Source organism: Grus americana, chromosome 18 (assembly GCF_028858705.1).
Source record: "Grus americana isolate bGruAme1 chromosome 18, bGruAme1.mat, whole genome shotgun sequence".
Lineage (NCBI taxonomy): Eukaryota > Metazoa > Chordata > Aves > Gruiformes > Gruidae > Grus > Grus americana.
Genome location: NC_072869.1, coordinates 7,651,017 through 7,672,613, shown reverse-complemented (window position 1 = coordinate 7,672,613; position 21,597 = coordinate 7,651,017). Strand labels below are relative to the sequence as shown.

Below are 21,597 nucleotides of genomic sequence, written 5' to 3'. Positions count from 1 at the left end.
ACTAAATGTAGCACAGTGATGTGTAAACCCTGAAGCATCTTTTCTGTTGCTACAGTTGATATTTTCCGCCTAAGAAAGGGGAAGGTGAGGAGGGATGCGAGGGAAACACTGTGACCTGCCTGGACACGGTAGTTGCTAGCTCTGAAGCAAGTTGCATGTGGCAAGATTGCCTTGAAAGGATAGAATGTAGTTTCTGCTGGAAGGAAGAGACTGTGGGAAGACAAGGTCTGAAATTACAGATGAGATCCTCTGTTAGCCAAACTAGTATTGCTGGAAAATACAGTTCAGTATATGAGAGGCTTTAAGGATTAGTTGTGAAGCATTCAGTAAAGTCAAAAGGTACTTAAGAGGAAAAAAAAAAAATCCAGTTCTATTGTGGGTTTTCAAAACTGTACATATTTCATGAAAAGGGGAAAATATTGTTAGGTAACAGCTGTTTTCCTACTTTTTTTTTTTTTTTTTTTTTTAGAAAGGAAGTCTGGGAGGCTGATGGAACATGCCTTACTCAACGATGAAAGTGAGTGAAATGAAGTCTTGCTACAGACAGGGCAGGTGCCTTTCTGGGTGGGAAAAGAAGAAACTGCTGGGAATTTTGTGGGCTCCAGTGCTCAGTTCCAAGGGATCTGCAATTGCACAAGACTGGTAGAAATACTGGGTTTTCATGAATCAGTAGAAGTGAGGGGTTGGGCAGATAGTCGTGCCTTCAGGCAGGCATTGTTCCACGTAGCTGCAATCATTGCTGTGATAAGAGAAGGATCTTTACTTTCCAATGGGACTTGTTTAAAATGACAGCTCGAACAGACTGTTCCTTTGGGGCTCTGGCATACTGGGACTGGCAACATTTCCTCTGGCAAATGACTGCTTTGGTCCTTTATGCCAGCCTGTTCAGTATAAACCTAGTACTGGCAATGATGATATAAGGTCTGACCTCTGGGTTGTGGGAGGCAGGTTTTAAAGGCTGTTTGAGGGGAGTTGGAATGTGGCTAGGCTGCTACCTGAAAGCAGATCTCCACTGGTTTGACTCACTGCTTTAACCCTCTGCTTTCCAGAAGTCCTGAAGGAGATCCAGAGTACTCTGGAGGGGGGCAGAGGGTGAGTATCAACCAACTTCTCCTCCTAATGGGTGGGGCTGGCAAGGGAGGGCATTTCTAGTTGAAAGCAGGGGGATGTCCAACACGATGGCAGGGATCCTTGTGCTGGAATCTGGTCATGTATGTGTCCCACAAACTACCAAAGGGCAATAGTAAGAGAGAGGCAGGTTCTCTTTCACATGTTGTCCCTTGACATTTTTTATGAATAATGCTTTGTCTCTTTCTCTCCGAAAAGCAGGAGAGATCACATTCCCACATCCCAAAGGAACAGGACTCTGAGTGTTCGCATACAGGTTTCTATTTGTGTCAACCCATACTGATTTAAGGGCAGGCCACATGGGCTTAGTTGGTCGAGGATGGGACTCTGGAGTTTTTTAATCCTGGCTTGACACTGTCACTTGGACGTGTTTAGTATCTCTGCTCCCATTCTGTCTATACAATAGAGCTAAACTACCACCATGGGTGCGGGGCTTTATCTTGTCTCCCTAGAATACTGATGTTCAGGTGACAGGGGCTACGGAAGTGTAGACAAAGGACTACTGTTTGCAACGGATGCAGGAAGCTTGGTGGGATTGGTAACTGCTGGTGTGTAAGGATAAGTGACTGCCTGACATGCTCTGCTCTGCGCACTTCCTCTGGACACTACCTAATCCTGGTCTTCTGTCAGCAGCTGGGAGTGGATGGGATGATACTGCATTGCAATAATGAATCTTTTCTTGTGTCATTGCAGGAGCTATGCAGAAAGAAATTTGGCAAGAAGTCCATTAGGACATGGACTAAGTAATGGAGGAGGTAGGTGAGGCTAAAGATATTTCAGGCCCAGTGAAGTAGCCAAAGGAAGCAGAAAGTAGAATGGAGTTTGTTTATAAAATTCAGCTTATTTAAATGGTTTCTGATAGTGCAGATCTCTGATCTGAATTTTTAGGATGGGAATCTGCTGGCTGAGTGATGTACTAGCACTGGTCAGCACCTTATGTACCACACGAGTAAATATGCTGCATCAGTTTTAAAGGAAGAGCTAAAAATCCTTTGAAGGCTCCTGCCTAACTCTTAGCCTTACCATAAAGCAAGCTGGAGAGGTAGCCAAAGCTCATAGCAATAATCTGTTGAGTATATCAACTCACTAGCTCTCATTAGCTTTCAACTTTCTGTTTTCTAAAATGGCTTTTGCATTCTTTTATCCCAAAGCAGATTGACCAGAATTCATCAAAGGACTTTCTTGCGTCGGATTGAGTGCCATAACACTACTGATTGGGCAAACCGTCCCGGGGGAGAGGACACCACTGCTTCCTGCATTGCAGGCTATGAGCTGCAATGTGCATGCACGTCTGCTCTGCCTCCCCTTTTAGTGCCTCATTAGAGACATCTCCTCTTGGAGCCCGCCTTGCATTAGGGCAGAAGTGGATCGCCAGGTCTGATGCACCAAAAGCCTCTGAGTACATCTAACTTTTAAATGTTTGCACATTTCTCTTTTCTACTGGGCTGGGTTTTAAATTATAAATGTTACTGCCTTGGTGCAGGATTTTAATAAACGCACACTGTTACCTCCAACTGGTTTAAAATTATTTTTTGTACAATTTTTTAAAATCATATGGGTATTTCAGTTTTAACAGAAACATTTTAGAAATTTACTTTTTAAAAAGAAACATTAAATAATATATGCTAGATTCCTGTGACTGCTGTATACGGTACCTGAATGAGTAATTTTAGTTTTTGTTTGTTATGGTACTGTTAACTGGCTTTATGGATTTGGGTAGAATCTATTTTTGTAGCTATTCAAATCGGAGGAAAACTAATTGAACTTGATTTTTGTTTCAACACTGCATTGCTCTTTTTTCGAAATAAAACTCTGAATTCCCTTTTGTGATCCTTGTCTGTTCTCATATCTATTCTTTCCATCAGCAGCTTCATTCACATTGGCAACAGGCTCATGCCCACTTACCCCTTGAAGATGAAGCTGTCCCTCTCTGAGCTGTAGAGGCAAAGAGCACTCCTGGAGATTAAGTGGCCTTGTTAGGCAAGGTGGTGGCTTGGAGAAGATGCACATGGCAAGCAAACTGATTGTATCACTCCTGCAATCCATGCATTGTGTTGCCAGGAAAGGGCACTGTTTCAGAATATGGTTCCCAGAAGGTCATCTGCTAGCTTATCCTGAAATAGCTTGGGTGATAACATGCTGAAAGGAGAAACAGTTGATCTGGCAATGCTGCTTACTTGTCAGCCAATGGATTTTTGATTGAAACTGGTCAAACTCTGCATAGAGCAGTTTGTTACTCTTTAAACTGTTTGGTTCCTTTGTCCCTAATACCACTTTCTTCTTTTCCAGCTAAGAAAAAGAACAGAGTATTCTCCAATTTCTCTCCTGTAACTTGCTTGTAGCACTATGAGAGTCAGTGAGAGAGAACTAAATCCTCCCAGACTGGGTGCTGAGCTGTCATCCTTGGCATGCTTTGGAAACCTTTCCTTGCAAGCCCTTTTGCTTTGAGCTCTGTCTTTATCTTCCTGAACGAGGCAGAGGGATCCTTTTTTCCTGAGGGTGGCACTTCCTATTCTGTAGGAGAATATGGTTGCAGAGTTGCTGTTGTTCCAGTGGCATTTCAGGCACCCTTCTTCCTAGAAGTATTAGTATCTCCTTTGAGACCTAATTTATTGCTAATGAGGGTTTAGAGAGCCTTCTCTCCTACTCAGTGTGGTCTAACAAACTAGTTTCCATTTCATTATTTCTACTAGCTTCATTATTTCCTTGTTTCTATTGCTGCAGGGTTGAGGCTAACAGAAAGGTGGCCTGCTGTTTTTCCACATCTTGTGCCAGGCACCGATGCTGCAAATTTACAGGAAGTTATGGTTTAATCAGCAGCTCCTGAGCTGGTGTGATCCTGTGTATGTGCATCATCCTGGTGCACCCAGCTGCTTCTTTCCTGCTCCTTGCAGATGGACTGATTCTAATGCCTTTTCTGAGTATTTCATTTGCTGTCAGGTTTGGAGTAAGTGACATGGCAGTCCTGGTTGGAAAGGGCAGAAGCAATTTATAACTTCTCCCCATTTTCACCCACATAACTTAAAAAATCCAGTAGGTCCACTGAAAGAGACAAGTCACAAAAATGCTATCATAATTCATACACCTTAATTTAGAGGTAAAAACAAACAAAAAACTTTATCTAGGCTGCTTCCTATTCTGCTGAAAACACAAGCCAGACTATTAATGGGATTGAGCAGTTTAGGATGCGTGGTGATACATGGCAGATTTTTACTAGTGGTGCTTTGAAACCTAAAGCTGAAGCATTCACTGGACTAAGCTTATTGTTGTGAGCAGAGACAATAAGAATCCTTTTAGAGCTGCCATGCCTAAAATACAGGAGAAATAGCAAAGGGGCAAAGCAGAGGAAGACTGGAACTTGTGTTCTGCTTTCAGTTATATTCTGAGCTAAGCAGGAGTGGATGGAAAGGCTCCTGACATTCAGAACCTGGCTGTATTTTTTTTGTGCTGTCAGAAAACCACTAGTAAGTAAAATCAGTGATGGGATGAGGTGTCCATGAAGCATGGAGTCTTCAATGAATGTCTGTAAGTGGCTTTTGAATGTAATGGGAAAAAATCCCTCTGCAATTCTCCCTTTCAGGAATTGCTTTCTGAGTCTTGCCCTTACCCTTGGTGTGCCCATCATCTGACACTAATAATAATAGCCTGTTTCTGATCAGAGGATTCAGCTGCTGCCAAACTCCTTGAGTTTTGTGCCTACCTCTACTTTTCACTTGAACTCCCCTTGTCTGGGATCTAATAGAAGCTTGCTGTCTCCAAGAGCTAATGCTTAATGCTTGGAAGCACTCTGAGGGCTCATTGGCCCTTGTTAATGTTATTGCCAGTCAGGCTTTGGCAGTGCTCTCCCCTTCTCCTGCTTTATGCAGTCTCATTGGGGTCTGGCACTGTGAAGTGCCCCTTCGCTGCAGGAGCTGAGCTGCTGTGAGCACTGGCTGCCACTGCTTGAAAAAAAAAAAAAATCCTTTCTTACAGCTATGCTGGCAGTATGTTCCCTAACCCTTTGCAGACCTGTTTCTCTGCAGAGGGGAAAGTCTTGGATTACAACTAAAGAACAGCCCGATTTTTCCACATCTGAATACACATATTGCGTACCTAATATGAGATGCTGTTTTATAGTGGCCTGAATTTTAGGTCAAATGCTTTCTTGTAATGTGAGCTCTTTTAGGGTTTGCATATTTGGTGCCAAAATTCTCTAGTCCTACAAAAGCTTGGCCTGAGGCTTTTTTTTTTAATAGTAATGCAAGCTTTCCTCAGATGTTTAGCAACTGAATATTTGCTGAATTTGTCTAACAATTCTATTAGAACAACATAATGTTGGAAGGAAAAGTACTTTTCATCTTAGTCATAAGGCCTGGGGCATGTCTGGTTAGTGAGAGAATGAAATTTTTTTGCAGCTTAATTCATCTGTTCTTGGAATATGGTTTGTATCTATTGCAGCTAGAATAAATGCGTGCCTGGACTGTAGTCCTTAATTCAGCCTGCAAAGCACGTCACTGCCTGTGTGGCCTCATGAATTGGGATGTCTTTTATTAAAGACATGAGATCTGGTGTTGAATTGGCATGGCTGAAGAATGACACAGACTTCAGTGGAAGTTTTCTTCTAAAGCCCAACAATCCTTACTAAGCCACATTATTTGACTTAGTCATCTCTCTCAAGCAAAGGCCAAGGTTGTGTTGCAACTGTAGCTGATTCCCTGAGGTAAGCCAGGTGGAGAAGACTGATTCCTTCGATAGCTGCCACAAGCCCTTGGTCACAGAAAACTTGATACCTTCACTAACAGCCACAAGCCCCAAGTGCTTGGATTATTTCCGCATTGACCTCTTCATGATGATGATGGGGTGTTTGACAAGCTTTCCAGATTAGGCACAAGTTACAAGAGTACCAGCAAAATCCTATGTGAAAAGGCCGGTAGGATGGTCCTTGAGATTGTTCTGCTGTTGACTAATTTGTTCCAACTGTTGCTTGGGTAGAAATGGTCCCTCTCAAGCAGAGCCCCTTGCCAAACATGTCTGGGTAGTGGTTTCTGGTCAAGGAAGGGCCTTTTCTTTGTGCTGTGCCTGTGGAGATGGGTAGGCTAAGGTGGCAACTGGTGGCAGTTGCAAGCTCTAAGATGATAATAGTAAGTGGTTGCAGGGAAAGGGGATTGTTTTCTCTGCCTAACTGGTTTATCCTTTAGTTAGTCTTCCCCATGGTGTGGGAAGTAAACAACTGAAGTAAATGCTCTTCTCAGTGCAGGTGGTCATCTTCCACTGACTGGCTGCGTGTAGCTGCAAGACTGCATAGGCTTACGTGTTGGGAAAGGCCATGGCTGGGGGATCAGGAGAGGGGTTTCTTCCCTTCCTAGCTGGGTGCTCCACAGCCTCCTGAGAGGTGAATTTTCATTGCTTTTTATGCTTCCTGTCACTACCACCTCTGTTCAGGCATGTTTCCAGAGTGGAAGGGCTGAACCTGCCCTTACAGCTATTGCAGGGTCTCAGCCCTCTCCTGCTGCTTTGCCTCTGAGCCGTGACAGCCATGAGGTTAGGAGGTCTAGCGGTGCTTAGGGAAAAACCTTCGCCTCGAGTGCTGCCCGCCCTGCTCCCTGCCGCCCTCTTCCCTCACCACAGAGCGGAACGCGGCGCCTTTTCCCGCCCTTTCGCCTGTCTCGCGGCTGCCATGGCTGCTCCTGTGAGGCGGCTCCAAGGAAGACCCCGCCCGTAGGACAGCTGCTCCGGGCATGCCAGCCCAGGCACTGCCGCCCCTAGAGGTATACTAGTGAAAAGGTTTTTTTTCTTGTCCCTTAGAACCACGCTGAAGTGTCCTGGTTGACGTTTAGATGCCGTTCATCGCTGCCACCATTCAATGCCTTCCAAGCATGGTGTAAATGCATAAAATACTTTACCTTCAAACTGGGCCCAAATGTCCATCCCCTGCTGAGCAGAGGGTGAGCAATGCTGTTCCTTATACTGCCTTTGCAGCAGCCTCTGCTTTTGCTGCCTGAAATATGACTGCAAAAGTTAGAAAGCAACGAAAGTGGGAGATGGGAAATTCAAGCGTGCGGTCTCTTCCATCACCAGCTCTGAGCAGAAAAGGAGACTGCTCTGGTGCTGGGGGAAGTCACACCCTGCAATGTCAGTCAGCTCTGCCAGGGACTCCAGAGGGACTGATTTTCTTCTAATGAAACTGTTGTGTAACCAAACTCCTCATTTTCCTCTTGAATGTCACGAAGATTCACTTTTTATAAATTTTGACTGAACAGTGGGAATAGCAGGAGGAGGGTTGCTGGGAACACAGCAGACAGGAGAGCTAAAAGGCTCCCTCCACTTGTGGCCTGTTTCAGTAAAGAGGAAAGTAGCTAAAAAGGTACTTTGTGTGGCTGTTGCCACTGCACACCTCTTCCCCAGCTAAATGCATAGAGACTGCTGCTCTCCAGCTCTTTGTGGCATAGCTTTTGTGTCTAGAGCTAAGTTATATTTTAAAATGACTTTTTGATGAGGAGGCTCTCTTTAAGATGGATGGTCCTAAACATGTGCTGACAGCAGTCAGGGAGAATCACCTAGATAGGAAGGATCTGTATTTCCATGGGCAGAGCCTAGCCTGTCACTGACTTTCCTTCCAAAGATACGGATCTTTTCTTCCTGTATGCTCCTGTGGCAAATGAGTCTGTATATTATGTGCTTATTCCTAAAGAGACTCTGAATGTTGTTCATTTGCTTAAAGTCAGTCTCCTGTTCTCTGCTTGTGCTTAGGGCAGGGACTTCAAAAAATGAAGCTTGGATTCTGCTCACACTCTCCTTCCTTGAAAGGAACTTAGCTTTATCAGATTGCTGTGCTGAGCACTTGAAAAACAGGCTGAGCTCTTAAAAAAAATCCAGATCTGCTACACAAGGACGTCTCTGAGCTGCTGAACGCCACCCCAAAGTCAGATGTTACAGCTCAAGTCCTGATGGAGGTAAGAGTCCAAGGAAGCAGAGAATATGGCATGTTCAGTAAAGGCTTAGCCTTATTTTAGGAGAACCTGCTAGCTTAGGTGGTATATTGAGTTGAAAGCAGTTTAAGCTATTGCTGAGGGAGCTTTATCCCAAACTGTAAAGATTATTGGATTTGGAAGAGTGTCTGTCTTGTTAGCCACAGGAGTGGAATTTAGAAGAGGTGTGGTTGTTCTACAGACAAGTACATCCTCCTGTCTTTATTCTGACACAGATAAGTGCAGATGAAATGCAGGCTTGTGACCAAAGGAGGTCTGATAGCCCTCAGTTGGCTTAATGGCTATGACAGTTTGCTCAGTGTTTAGACTTTTGCCTGTACTTTCAGTATTTTAAGATATTTTGAATGCAAATAAACAGTAATGAGGACTTTAAAATCTCTCTCAAGGAAATTCAGTTCTGTCAAGTTAGGCCCATGAGGCACAGTTTCTGGAAATAATAAAATTTAAGCACTAAGTAGTAGTCACCTACTATGGAATTAACCTTTAAAAAAAAGACTGGTTTAATTTTATACTTAGTTGACTTGCTGGAGACTCCACAGCAGGTGGCAACACCTCAGTCATAAAGGCTCAGGAAGCACTGAAAGCCTTTACTAGAAGCACTTGGAGAGTCCAAGCTCTATGACTTCTGCTGTGCAACATTTAGGATCCATCCTTAAAAAGGCTTGTTTTGACTATGGTAAGTGGGACATAAGAATTTCAAAGTGAAATACTATCATGTCATCTCTCTGAAGTGGATTGCACTTTCAAACACTCTAACCTTGGGTTGGACGGATATCATTCCTACTCTATTTCAACTCTGTTTAATGATGTTGCATAGGCAGATTCCTCCTTACTGTTCTCTGTGCCCATTCAATTGTTACTTAGAGGTTGGTTTGTTAAACCATTAGAAAACCCTGTTTGAGGATAAGATCTTCATCTACAGGGTTTTTTTTAGTGCACAAGAAAAATGCTAATTTCTCAGTAGCTCATATCACAGTCATGAATGAATGTACCAGAGTTCCATGTGCCTCATTAGTTAATAACATGGGAGTCGGGTGCCATTAGCACTGGTATATTTTCTTTGATGAGAAGCAGCAGATAGTAGCTGTGATCTTTTCTTGTTTCATAAGGCTGAACAGACTTGGTTCAGCATGTTAGGTTGCTCACTGATGTCTTAGGACTGCTTATGCACAGAAAGGGAATTTTCCATTGGAATGTATACAGCATGGAAGAGACTCAAATTCTATAAACTATTTCCTTGTTAAAGGGATATCTATTGAGATGTATTTATTTCTTCTGAGGATATCCCCTATGTATAGGGGAGCGATGAGACCTCTCATAAAGTGAATACGGATATATCTACAGGAAATTAAATATCTGCGGTGGAACAGAGCACAAGATACTGACAGGCTTGTTAATATTAAATGAGAGAAAATGTTCATCATCCTATAAAATAAATGGCAAGTTTTGGAGGTGCCCCCCTTGAGAAGAGTCTTTGAGTGTGTCTTCTAATGCCTGGCTAGGCAAACCACTCCCAGTTTGCCCCAGATATTTGGTAGCAAGGCATAGTAAGAGTGCCTGTTCTTGCAAAACTGTAAAGACAACATAACAGGGCACAAAAAGCTTGAATGGCCAAATACCACACTAAAGTTTCTGTTGTTCCACTATAGAATAATCTGCTTTAGACAGAGCATCTGTCAAAGGTTCAAAACCAAGCCTTCTTGTAGATATTATAACCTCCCTATACTCTCTTCCTCTTTCCCTCCTAGAGCTTAGGAGTCCTAAAAGCGTTTCACATCTGTGGTGTTGCTGCTAAGAGCTGTTCTGCCCTCCTGCGTTAGTTGTTCTTGCTCTATTTCTTCTCCTAGTACATACTTGTGCTTTTCAATTTTATTTTTAACTATGTTAAAATTTTGCTGTATCAGTCAACTGCACCAATGCCTTATGATCTTGCCTTATGATCTGGAGTAAGGGAATAACCAGCAAGAGCAATTGCAGGCAAGTGGGCCCACTCATTTAAGAGGAAGCTCACCATTAGATCAACTTACCTGTAAGGTCAAATTGCACCGAGATGACCACCAGAACTGGTGCAAGGAATCAGCCGAGGAATATAGAAGACACTAGAAGGAAGGAGCAGCCCCTTTCAGATAGCAGTCATAAAGTCATTTTAGCTGTAATATGAACCCTCGCCCATAGCTGCATGATTCCTTCTACCTTTATCTCTGCGAGCTTATTAGCATCTGCTGGGTATTTTCAGATACCTGGGTGTAATCATTTCAGTCTGGACAATCTAACTTTCCACTTTCATCCTTTGATCTATACTTCAGGGCCTGTGATGCTTTCTGTAGAGAAGTCATTTCTCATGGGAGAACAAGCCCTGTGGGCAGCCACACACCAGGGCTGTAGGCCACACAATTGGAAAGTCTCTTGCGTTCATGTATAATTGGTTTGAAAACCAGTTCAAATTCAGGGGATTTCAGTGTCTCAAGTGAGTTCTGTATCAAACCCATGGTTCCCAGCTATGCAGAAAAGGGGAATCCTCTTGACATCCACCCTTTAGTTATTTATAAGTATTGATCAGATCCCCTCTCAGTCTTTTCCAAGCTAAACAGACCCAGCTCTCTCAGCCTTTCCTCATGTGAGAGATGCTCCAGTCCCCTCATCATCTTTGTAGCCCTCAGCAGTTCCTGCTGTTGTCATTAACAACAGTGAATAACTGGTAGAGTACCTGCTCTGGTTACAAAACCAGGAAGATCAAAGTACAGGCTTGCCTGGCCTCGCATCTTCAGTTTGCTCTTTTTAGACACTAACTACAGAGGTAGGTTAGGGGATTAAAAGGAGGAAGCCTGAGCTGTGTCTTAGCATAGTGCAGAGTCTTTCAGCTCAGACCCAGATAAAGTCCATCCCTCCAGTAGGGTGTAATACCATCTGTTCAGTGTGTTGGTCTGTTGTTTTGGCTGACCTCTGGGTAGAGGCCATGGGACGCTGGCTTCCAGTGTAACAGGATCATCCAGCCTCATTGAATGGCAGACAATTGGGCAACAAAGTGCTCCTGAAATATTCAAGGAGCCTGTTTTCCAACGTATGTAACTTAATTGTTTTGGTTTCTTCTTGCAGTCATGAATACTTTATTTGGCTTCCTCAGGTTATTGCTGGGGAAGAGGACCTTGGAGACCTTCTAGCTTGCCTTAAAATAGGCGGAAGAAGGGAGTAGAGGCCTTACTGGTTTGAAGCAGTGAGAGGCCAGGAATTCTCTCTCAATAGCCTGGGGTACAGGCTCAAGGGAGAATGTTTTCTGTCAATATGAGGCAGCATCTGATATAGAAAGAACAGAGTAGATATTTTATATTAATGATCTTTTATATTAAGACAATGAAACCTGGGGGGGGGGGTGTGAAACCCACAAAAAAGAGGAAGATATTTTTAAACAGCCTTGTAGGCTGCAGGTTCCTGACTGGATTGTCAATTCTGCTTGTTATAGAATGAAACCAAGAGGAGACCCTATTTGTATATTTATCCAGCTTCATCTTAAAAGTGGAACAGCATTGACTAGCCCCCTTACCCAGGCTACTACTAAACAAACAAGGTTGTTCTGAATGTATACAGTGTGATTTCTCTGATCAGTCATGACCACTTTCTACTCTTTTATTCATGTGATTTAACCATTTTTTTTTTTAAATTTAGTTACCTCCTTAGCTCTCTTTTCTGCAATGGCATCAAAACTTTTATTTTATGTAGCTGACTTAAGAAGAATTTGCAGTGAAAAGGTGGGTCTTATGTGTTATCACTCTCTAATAACTTTTGAAAATAATAGTGGCTGAATACTAGCTGAAAAGACCTAATATTTTGCATAAATGAAGGAATCTTTAGGAAACTGGGAAGCCATGTACTTTCTCAAGGAATGTAGCCTCTTAATGCCTTCTGTTCCTTCCATCTGCTGCTGGATTCTCCAGTCAAAGAAGTTTCTCCAAGGTAAAAATGCTTTTAACTCAGAGGAGCTGGCCAGCTGGAAATTTCTCTTGGTACTGGTATCCCTGGGTAGCACATAGCTGGCAAAGACAATGTTCTTCCTAGCTCCTTACCTACAGCCAGCATTGCCTTCTCAACCCTTTGTGTCTAGACAGAAATGGGCAGAGGAGAGAAGAGCAGGGAAATTGGGAAAGTGCAAACAAGAGTTCAAAAGATGACTCAGTTGTCATAGCATGTACCATGTTGAAGCAATGGCTTGGGCAAAACTACATGGTGAATCAGTGGTGGAAGTGGGCGTTGAACCCGAGTCTTGGGGCACAAACTCCACTGTCCAGTCTGCTCAGGAATCTGGAGCTGAAATCTGGAAATGTTTTATCTTTCCTGCTGCTTACCTCCCCTTCCCTTAAAAAGATATGAACAAACTGCCAGCATCTTGCTTGGAGCACTTTAAAAAGCCAACAAATGCAGTGTTTAGTGTGTGCAAAGAATTCAGGTTAGAGGTGCTGAGGCAGATAGGCTTGAAACTGCAATGGAGAGGGCATATTTGCATAGCATCAATTTAGTCATTCTCATCTCAGTGTAGCTCAAAGCAGATAGCAGTCTGATAAGACAGTGAACATGATCAGCATCTTCATCTTGTCCATCCTCCTCAGACAAAACCCAATCATACCATCTGAGACTTCTGACAAAGAAATCAAAGAAACAGAGGGCTCCAGTTCTGCCTTGGGCATACAGAGCCTTGAAAAGGCTCCAGCTGATAACAACATAGAATTTGTCAGAGCCACTTCCTCCTCAGGAACTGTGAAGGGCTAGGTTTTTCAGACAAGTTTCTGCCCCTGCCATGCACACATTAGAAGTTTAGAGCTAAGAGCCCGGAGGCTTTTTTCCAAGTCTGGATATGGAATTCATGATCCAGATGACATCAGTCATTCTGGGCTTTACAAAAGGGATCTCTCTTCTCTGCAGAGGAGGACAGAGACTTATTTCTAAATAATGAATAATAAAACATGATGAAATAGTTAACTAATCTTTTGCTACAGCCTTGTTCTTATGAGCTAAGAGGACCATCCAGTTGCAGAAAGCTTTGGTAAAGTGCGTTTCTTAAGTTCTCCAGCTCAGCATCCAGGTTTTATTTTTGCTTCTTGATGGAGGAGCCCTCAAAGTACAGTACATAACAGCCAGGGGGTTCTTGGAAGGAGATAGGAAAACAGACCCCACCCAAACTAATGCTGCTAAGCATCTAATATCTTATCTTAACAGCACTCATCACATTTTATGTTAGGGTCACTTGTTCTGGTTGCTGGCCACACCTGCATTTATCTTGTTCAATCTCCAGCTCCTCTGGAAAGCCTTTTTGGGAGGGGGTAGAGGGTAGAAGGGAACTTTGCCTTAAAGAACCAGGGTCATCCTCAGAGTAGTTAAATGCTGCACTAACTATCCTGTCACTTCACAACCTGGTGAGTGCAGAGGGAGACTGCATGTACAGACTAGACTGTATGCATTTCTGCTTGCCCTGTTACCTGCTTTATTGAGAAAAACCTAGGAAGGGGAAAACCATTACTGAATTAGACAGCAATGTTGCATGGACATAATCATCTGCTGTGAGTAACCGTGACCTGTCTGCAAAAGCTTTATTTAAAGGGGACCATGGCTTTATTTGGAAATTCAAGTTGAAAGGAGATTTAGTCATTCTGCTTCATTTGGACTGAGATTTAGGCACAATGAGGACAAAAATGGTGCCAGTTTTGCTGTCTTTTCAGTGCTGAGCTGGAAACTACTTTCCTGTTGTCAGCAGAGAGCTTAGTATTGGTAAGGAGAAGAGGGCAGAGGCTGAGCTATCCATGCTTGGCTCCCTGAAATAAAACTCCAGGGATGCAGAAGAAAGAGGCCTATGATTTAATCCTTTTCACTAGCCTTAGCTCTTATTTAGATAGTATTCACTGTACCTTGCCTGGTAGCCTCTTGGATTATAAGACATGTTTTGGTATTGGAATTGACCTCTCCTTTTCTGTCTGTCTTTGGAGATGTAACTAATCATACCATGCATGAGCCTGACTCCCACCCAGGTGAAATCCCACCTCTTATCCAAAATTCTGCCAACCAGCTGGTGATGTTGCTGGTTGAAAAGTTCAAAGGCACCATGAGAAAGCTTGAATTATTGATGCCACTTTCCTTCCATATGCCTGTAATCATCTGCTGTTTGGGCACAGCCCAGCCAGAATTGATGTTAGTCTCCACAGCTGGGCAGGCTTGCAAGGACGCTGGAACAGACTCCAGGCTGCATGGAAACAAGGCACAGGAGCGTGAATATGTTACCATATACATGAATATGACCTATGATACATGGAACTGAGAAGCTTGCTGGAATCAGGACGCACAGCGTAGGTATGTTGAAAAAGTTACTGTGCAGAGTGATAAAGAAGGAGCTTGAGCAATTTGTATATGTGAATGAAAATAGAAACTGTTAAGAATTAAGTTCCAAATATTTCCCTTTAATGACTGTACTTTTTTCTCTGAGTTGGAAGAAACCACTGTGTTCAGGGAAGATGAGACTCACTTCTCCACTGGTCTTAAAATAACAGCATGATCTGTCTGCTCTTCTCTTTGTCTGTAGGTGCATGCTGTGTTTCTTAATAGCACTGAGGTTCTCCTTTCTGTGATATAAAGTATTCTTATTTCTTCTAAAAAGGAAGAACAAAATTGAATTGTTCTTTTTCCTGTAGTGATTTAGATGAAGTTGATGTAGTGAGAGGAGTTGAAAAACTGATGAGCAGGATCTTTCACCTGCTCCAGTGTGTCCAGGAAGCAGATGGTCCAGGGCAATTAATCAAAGCAGGTCTGATGTCAAAGGAATTGTTTATATAAGCAGTGATTCATCTTACTATTCCCAGTAATAACAGTGGTGTTACAAAACAATCTGCTCTAAAACCCTGTCTCAGAAGAATTGTGAACTCTAGTTTTTCACATTCTAACTTAGATTCAGAGTCTGGGGTCCTGTCTTTACAATGAGTCAAAGTGAAGTCCTGTGTCTAAGCTCCCTACAAAATTGGGCACTGTTCCTGGTCTTCCTCATCCAAGTATTGCTGTGGTTTTGTTCTGCAGAAGGCTTTAGCTTTCCAGACACATTACTATATAGCAGTAGTGCATAAATGCAGACTTTGAAATTTTTCTTTTTTCTACTGCATTTGGCATTGTAGAGAAGTAGTATCAACTTTAAGCCCCCAGGAGGATAGAATATTAACAACTATTCTGTACTGGGGATTTAGGGTCTAATTCAGCTACCATTAATCTCAGTAACAAAAGTCTTGTTGCAGGATTTAGAGATCTAGGCCACTAGTATTGGTGAACTAAGCGGGGAGGAGGGGATTGAAATAAGGTGACCAGACACCTACATATTATAGAGAGTACTGTTTAAAGAGAGGAATAAAAGAGGAGGCTTTGATGTTAAGAGATAAACTCTGTACTACGCAACATACGTATCCAAGATGTTTTGAATAGTGTCAACTCTAGACCAGAGCAAAAAAGCAAGTTCAGAGGGAACACTAAAGACACTGATTGTTGAGGAACCCTAAACTGTATGTCACAGTGCTTTCAGGGCAGCAACTTTCTGCAGAGTGTCATTGCAACTGGGGAAAATGGAGATAGTTTTTTCCAGTTGCAGAAGATTTTTCTGTCATGCAGAAGAGTAGAAAATCGGTATTACACAAAAGAACATTTGCAATAAACCCATGTGCTTTTCATATGCCTAGTGTGCTTTTTTTAGAGCATCAGCCCTCCTGGACTGTGTAAATCTCAAATACGGTTTTGCTGCCCTCCTTGGGGTGATTGAGGTGAGGCAAGCTTTGATTCACTGAGTTGTTCTTTGCTAGTTTGTTCCCAGAGCACTGGAATGTATTTTTTAATGGCCTTTTTTTTTTTTTTTTTTTTTTTTTTTAAACTTGTAAGGATGCTTGAACATGTTTTAGTCTGCAAACATGTCATAAGGTATTCTGGAGAGTGGATGGATTTCCATCCAGCAGAGTAGGCTGCCTTCTTGAGGTATTGAATGTTAAAAATTCTCATTCCTTGTCATACTTTATAGTAGCGTCGAAGATTTAAAGCTTTATGCTGAATTGCAATCTTGACTGTGTACTCTTCCCCCATGCCCCTACCCTAGGGCAAGAAGAGGCCTGTGGATGGAAGCAAGCTTCAACAAAGCTTGTCCAGAACTCTTTTGGGCTCGCAGTGTGTGTACAATAACCAGCAAGGGTTAACTTTTCATTATGGGGAAGAAAACATTTGTACCATATAGTATAGCTAATCCTTCCAGCTCAATCCCATCTCTTGAGAATTCCCCACCAGCCCTTGTGTGTCTTTGCAGTTCCCATTGCTGTGGGGTATGGCTGTTGGAGCTTGTATGCTGCAACCATGATCACTGAGATACAGGGTTCAGAGCTGTAAGACAGGTAAGTATGTTGCCAGCATCCCATAATAGTCCAACATCTGACTGAAGGCTTCCAGACACTGTGTTTCAGCCTTTAAATAAATAAGTGAACACTTTGGGAGTTATGATGATGGTAGAAATTAGTAACAAAATCTTGACTGCTAGATCATCTGCTATCTATTGAGAGAAATTGATGGGTGAAAGCTTCTCATCTGCCTATAGAGAATCTATGGAGTTGGTTGAAAAACAAAGAGAGAGAGAAAGAAGGAACAAAGGGAGAGAAGAATTTTTACAGAGAAAGAGGTGAAAGAAAAAAATATGAAATGAAATTTCCCTGTGTCCTGGTTTGTTCCTCGCCCATCACTGGCTAATGCAATATCTAAGATAGTTACAAATGCTCCTAACAGGAGGCTTTTTACCTTTTTTCCTATGGAAAGATGCTGCATACTGTTTGGTTTCCTTGCTATAAGATTTTTTTTCCTTAGTCCCATTCTCCTCTTCTATTCACCTCCAAGTTTTCCTTTCTCCTGTCCATCATTTCCTTTGAGTTATGCCTTTACTGTTTTCTGGTTTGGACCTTTGCCTTGAAGTGTTTAGCGACTGGGGAATCAAAACCAGGCTCTGCCATTAGCACTTCATTCAGACAAATGGGTAGAAGTGGAGTCTGGAGCCCAAGTGGTATTTTGGTCTGTCTGAAGCAGCAAGAGTTTGACTCATAAAATAAAGGATCTTTATGACTGGAAAGGATAGAAGTGATATTTTCCAGCAGGCTGAAAGGTCAGGACTAATCCTTTGGGCACTTTTGCATCCTTTATTTCCTGCTTATGATTAGAGGAAAGGTAAAGAGATAAGCAGTGATGATTAGCACTTAGAATACTGGACATTTCCTAGACTGTCAGCTAATAGCAGTGCACTCAGGAGGAGATGTGTGGCAATGCCATTACATGCATTTGCCTCTGACTTCTTGCTTAGTTTAGCCAGATCCTGGAAGGCATTGAACACTTGTTCATGGAACAGAGCATTCAAATCCAGCCCCATCATGCTAAAAGAAAAGATGGCATCAGGCAATTTCATGCACAGGTCTGTATTAAGAGTTTTCTTTGGCGTACAAACACTTGCCAGGATTTATGCAGAGTGTTTTTGCAGTAAACTTATGTATCAACAAAAATCCTGATGAAGAATCAGTTATATTGATTTGAAAATCTTTTTGCTGTGGGCAACTAATGTACACTAGCCTTAAAAAAAAAAAAAAAAAAAGAGAGAGAGAGAGAAAAGGCAATCTTCTGTCAGTATTTTATGTCTTCAGAAGCAATTCTGAAGTGTAGACTTATGTTATAAACTAACCTGCTTAGTTTCAACTGCCTTTTCCTGCAGACATTATCAGTTTACATAATTGGATTATTGTTGTTGTCCACTCTATTATATTTATTTTTCTACCACTTTATTGCTTCTCTCTTTTTCCCATTCCTCATTAATTCCCTTATTTATTTAGCCTTCTCTCCAATAGGATTGCAAGAGAGCTGTTCAGGGACAGACATGATTTGCTACGAGAGGTGGTTTCCAATAAATTTTGCTATTTGGGCTAAACCGTTTTCATGACAGGTCAAATCTTGAGTACGATCTGTTCATTAATGTCATTCTCTTGCACTGCAGAAAATTTAAAATGTTTTCCCCTGGAAAACCAGATGCTATTTAACTGTAGTTAGTATATATATTTAAATTTACCGAGTACTTATTTGCTTGTTAAGAGACAAGTGCTGAAATAAAAGGGAGAAGAATAATAAACAAACACAAAATGTGGCTTATATTTTTGCATCCTTTCTACCTAATTTCGTATCAGCTCAGCTTGTACAGATTCTAGACCTGCAGTATCAATTCAGCTTGTATATTTGAGTCAATTTTTGTTGTGATTAACTATCAGTTGTGGTCTTTTCACTTCTACTCAGCAATATAGCATCTACCCAGTATTGTGTATTTTCAACCTGCAAGCCAGTGTTATTTATATAGGTCCAAATGTGATTCTAGATACGTAGGAAACTGAGTTAACTATTTACTGTTCATTCATTTGATGTAGATCATTAGATGTGTTCCTCTGTATCACAAAGAAGGTTATTGGAGAAGCAAAACCTGAAATAATATAATCATTATTTCTTAAACTACAGTGTGGCCAAACCTTTGTTAACTGGGGAAAACCAAGTACATTTGTTCAGTTGCCTGTAATGACTGGCCTCTGGCAAGAGTCCTAATAAAAAAATAAAATAAGAATGATGCATGACAAAATAAAACAGAGATTAACCTGGAACAGGACAGTTGGTTTGGCACTCCTCAGCTGCACAGGTATGGTTCTGCAAATGTTTGTTTGGCTCTACAGAAATGAGGTAAATTGCCACTTAGGAGGATCTAGCCTCTCTTTGTAGCTTATTTCACAGCAAAATGCACAATGTTTCCTTTCACAGGTGAATTGAGATAAGCCCTCACGTACTCCTAAACACTGGAGAAATGCCTCCTTCCCGATCTAAGACTCAGCACAGGAAGGCTGGAAAAGAGAAATTGTTGAATTGTGAGAAAAAGGCAAGCTCCCCAGGAAATTCAAAGATCCACTGTGAGAGACAGTGGGAAGGTAAGAGTAAAGGCCAGCTGAAGGGCAAAGAGTCATTGCCCGAACAAGATGACACCCTTGAAGAGGACCCCTTAAAAAGCCAGAGGCTGGTGAGGCTTCAGGGAAGCAAAGAAAATGGCCACAAAAAGTTATTCCGGGGGAAAAGAGCCTACAAGAGAAATGATAAAAGAGAATCTGGTTTGGGGAGAAAACACGGAGAACAATTAGTGTTCAAGGTGGAGGGGAAAAAAGGAAAGGCCTGCAAGAAACAGGAAATGACATCAGAACAAGAAAGTGAGGACAGTAGTGATAAGGAGGAAAAGACCACCACAAGCAGCAAGAAACACAGTTTTAAAAAGAAGTGTGGAAAGCATCCTGCTGTTAGTGAAAAAGTCACAGAGTCAGAGTCTGTAAAGTCAATTGCAATTCAAAGAGTTGAAGGCTCTTTTCAGAAACATGACTTGCTGCAGAAGGCACGCAATGCCAGGCGTAGGGAAAAGCACAGTGAGAATCATGGCTTTAAGAAAGCTTCTGAGCAGAAGTCAGGTTCTCAATCCCAAGGTAATATGGCACCAGGAAAAGGTGAGAGAACTGGGAAAAAGCAAGTTGGAAAACATACTAAGTTTATTGTCACCAAAAGTGCAGAAGAAAATATTCTGGAAACCTCAGATAACTCCTGTTCTGACTCCAGCAATGGAGGCCATTGGACCCAAAAAAGTACAAAAGAGACTGTAGTGGACAGCACTGCAAACAGTGAAGAGAAGAGCAGTGCTTCAGAGGAAGACGGTGTCAGTGAGAAAGAAGCCATGCTGGAAGATCCTTCTGTGGCTGAAGGAAAAGACTACAAGGAACTGCTTGATCAAAGCAATGAAGCATCTAATGAAACTGAAAGGGAGCAGGTGACCACAGATGGAAGGAAAGAATCTGAGGATGAAGGCACTGACTTTGCAGGATTGGAGGCAAAGGAGAAAATGAAGAAGCAAGATGACATGCCAAGACAACCAAAATCTATTCTAGCTGAGAGCAGTGAGGAAGATGATAATGTAAGCATTTCAGGATTCCAACTTAAAAATCTTAAGAACAGAGAAAATGGCAATAATGGAGGAGGACAGGTAAATATATTAGAAAATGACGAAGTTCAAGATATATCAAAAGATGCAAATGATAATTCTGACAGCAATGGGGACAACAGTACTGAAAAGAGCATTGACAAAGGAAAAGAAAATGCAACAAAACAACCACTGAGTAGTGCTGTGAAAACAAAACTCCATGCTCGCCTTGGCGAAGTACTTCAAGGAACTGGACAGGAAGAGAAGGTGAATGATGAAGGCATCGCACTGGAAGATAGCCCTTTGCTCTCCAAGCAGCAGATGACATTGAAAGACAAACCCAGCAGGTGTGAGATTACAGAACAAGGTAAAGTGGTAGGACATATACAGAGGGACAGTTCATCAGACTGCAACAAGCAGGAGTTAGCAGCAATGATGCTTACAAAGAAATGCTCTTCTCAATCTCAAATCCTTCTCAATCTGAAAAACAAACATAAAAATGCTGAGACCAAACTATTAACAAGCTGTAAACCAAATCCTGTCCAGATGGCTTTGGAAACCAATTCTGACCTGAAAAATGTTGAAAGCATCTGTTCAAAACCCACAACTCTAGAAACCCACAGTATACCAAAAAAACCCAACATAGCTCAGAGTTTTGGAGAGAAAAGATTAAATCTTTCAAATATTTCAAGTTGCTCCACTATTACAAAAAAATCATCTGATAAGCAGCTCCTTGGCAAGAAGAAAAAGGTTGGAAAAGTTATTGGAAAAGTTAAACTGAGTTCAGGCCACACTTTAGAGGCAAAAAAAGAGAAAACAGAAGAAGTGATTGCAGATGCACCTTCTGAAAAAGAAAATGTGCATGATGGGAAAGGATCCAAGTACTTGCATACGCATTCTGCTTTTAGAAAAGTCACCAGCTGGCTTGGTCAAAAACCTGCCAAGAAAGCAAGCCTGAAAGCTCGTCTTCTGAGCGTGGCACGTGCAATTGGTATTTCAAGATGGCTCTTGAAGAAATTTGGGAAGAGGAAGAGGAGCAGGAAACCTTTTGGATTCAGAAGTAGAGTGGCAATCCGGATTGTAAGCACTGCTGGGTGGGTTGGTCGATCAGGTAAAGCCTTCCCTGGTGCAGCCAGAGAGCTGGGGAGGGCTGAGTTGGGTGACAAAGAATCTTCTCCTCCATTAGTGGAGGGGAAGGATGGTCCTAAAATGGCAGAGGAAGTGGGGCAGATTGATTTGCCTTCTGGTCATTCCACTCTTCATGGAACCAGTTCCTTTCCGTACTTACTTAGCTTGGATGAGGAGAACAATGCTACTGATGCCAAGTTTGCTATAGTATTCCCCAGAGTTCACAGCATGGTTAAGACAAAGAGCTCCTTATCCAGGGGTTATTCCCTAGAGAAACTCAGATGTCTATCAGACAGAAAATCTGTGATGCCTGTGCAACAGGGTTGCAGATTCAAATGTCACCTTCCCAGACCT

The 21,597-nt window shown here is 42.2% G+C and overlaps 1 protein-coding gene across 3 annotated transcripts in view; it reads left to right on the top strand.

Moving 5' to 3' along the window:
* LLGL2 (LLGL scribble cell polarity complex component 2) overlaps positions 1-2,958 on the top strand; it is a 33,658-nt gene extending 30,700 nt beyond the window's left edge. For 2 of the 3 annotated variants that reach the window (XM_054846436.1, XM_054846437.1), the window contains exons 23-26: positions 470-517; positions 1,050-1,092; positions 1,822-1,883; positions 2,280-2,958. In XM_054846436.1, coding sequence (XP_054702411.1) covers positions 470-517; positions 1,050-1,092; positions 1,822-1,883; positions 2,280-2,287 — 161 coding nt within the window. In that variant the 3' untranslated portion in view covers positions 2,288-2,958. The remainder of the gene's footprint in view (positions 1-469; positions 518-1,049; positions 1,093-1,821; positions 1,884-2,279) is intronic. The other variant, XM_054846438.1, reaches the window with a different exon arrangement.
* Positions 2,959-21,597: the final 18,639 nt, after the last annotated feature.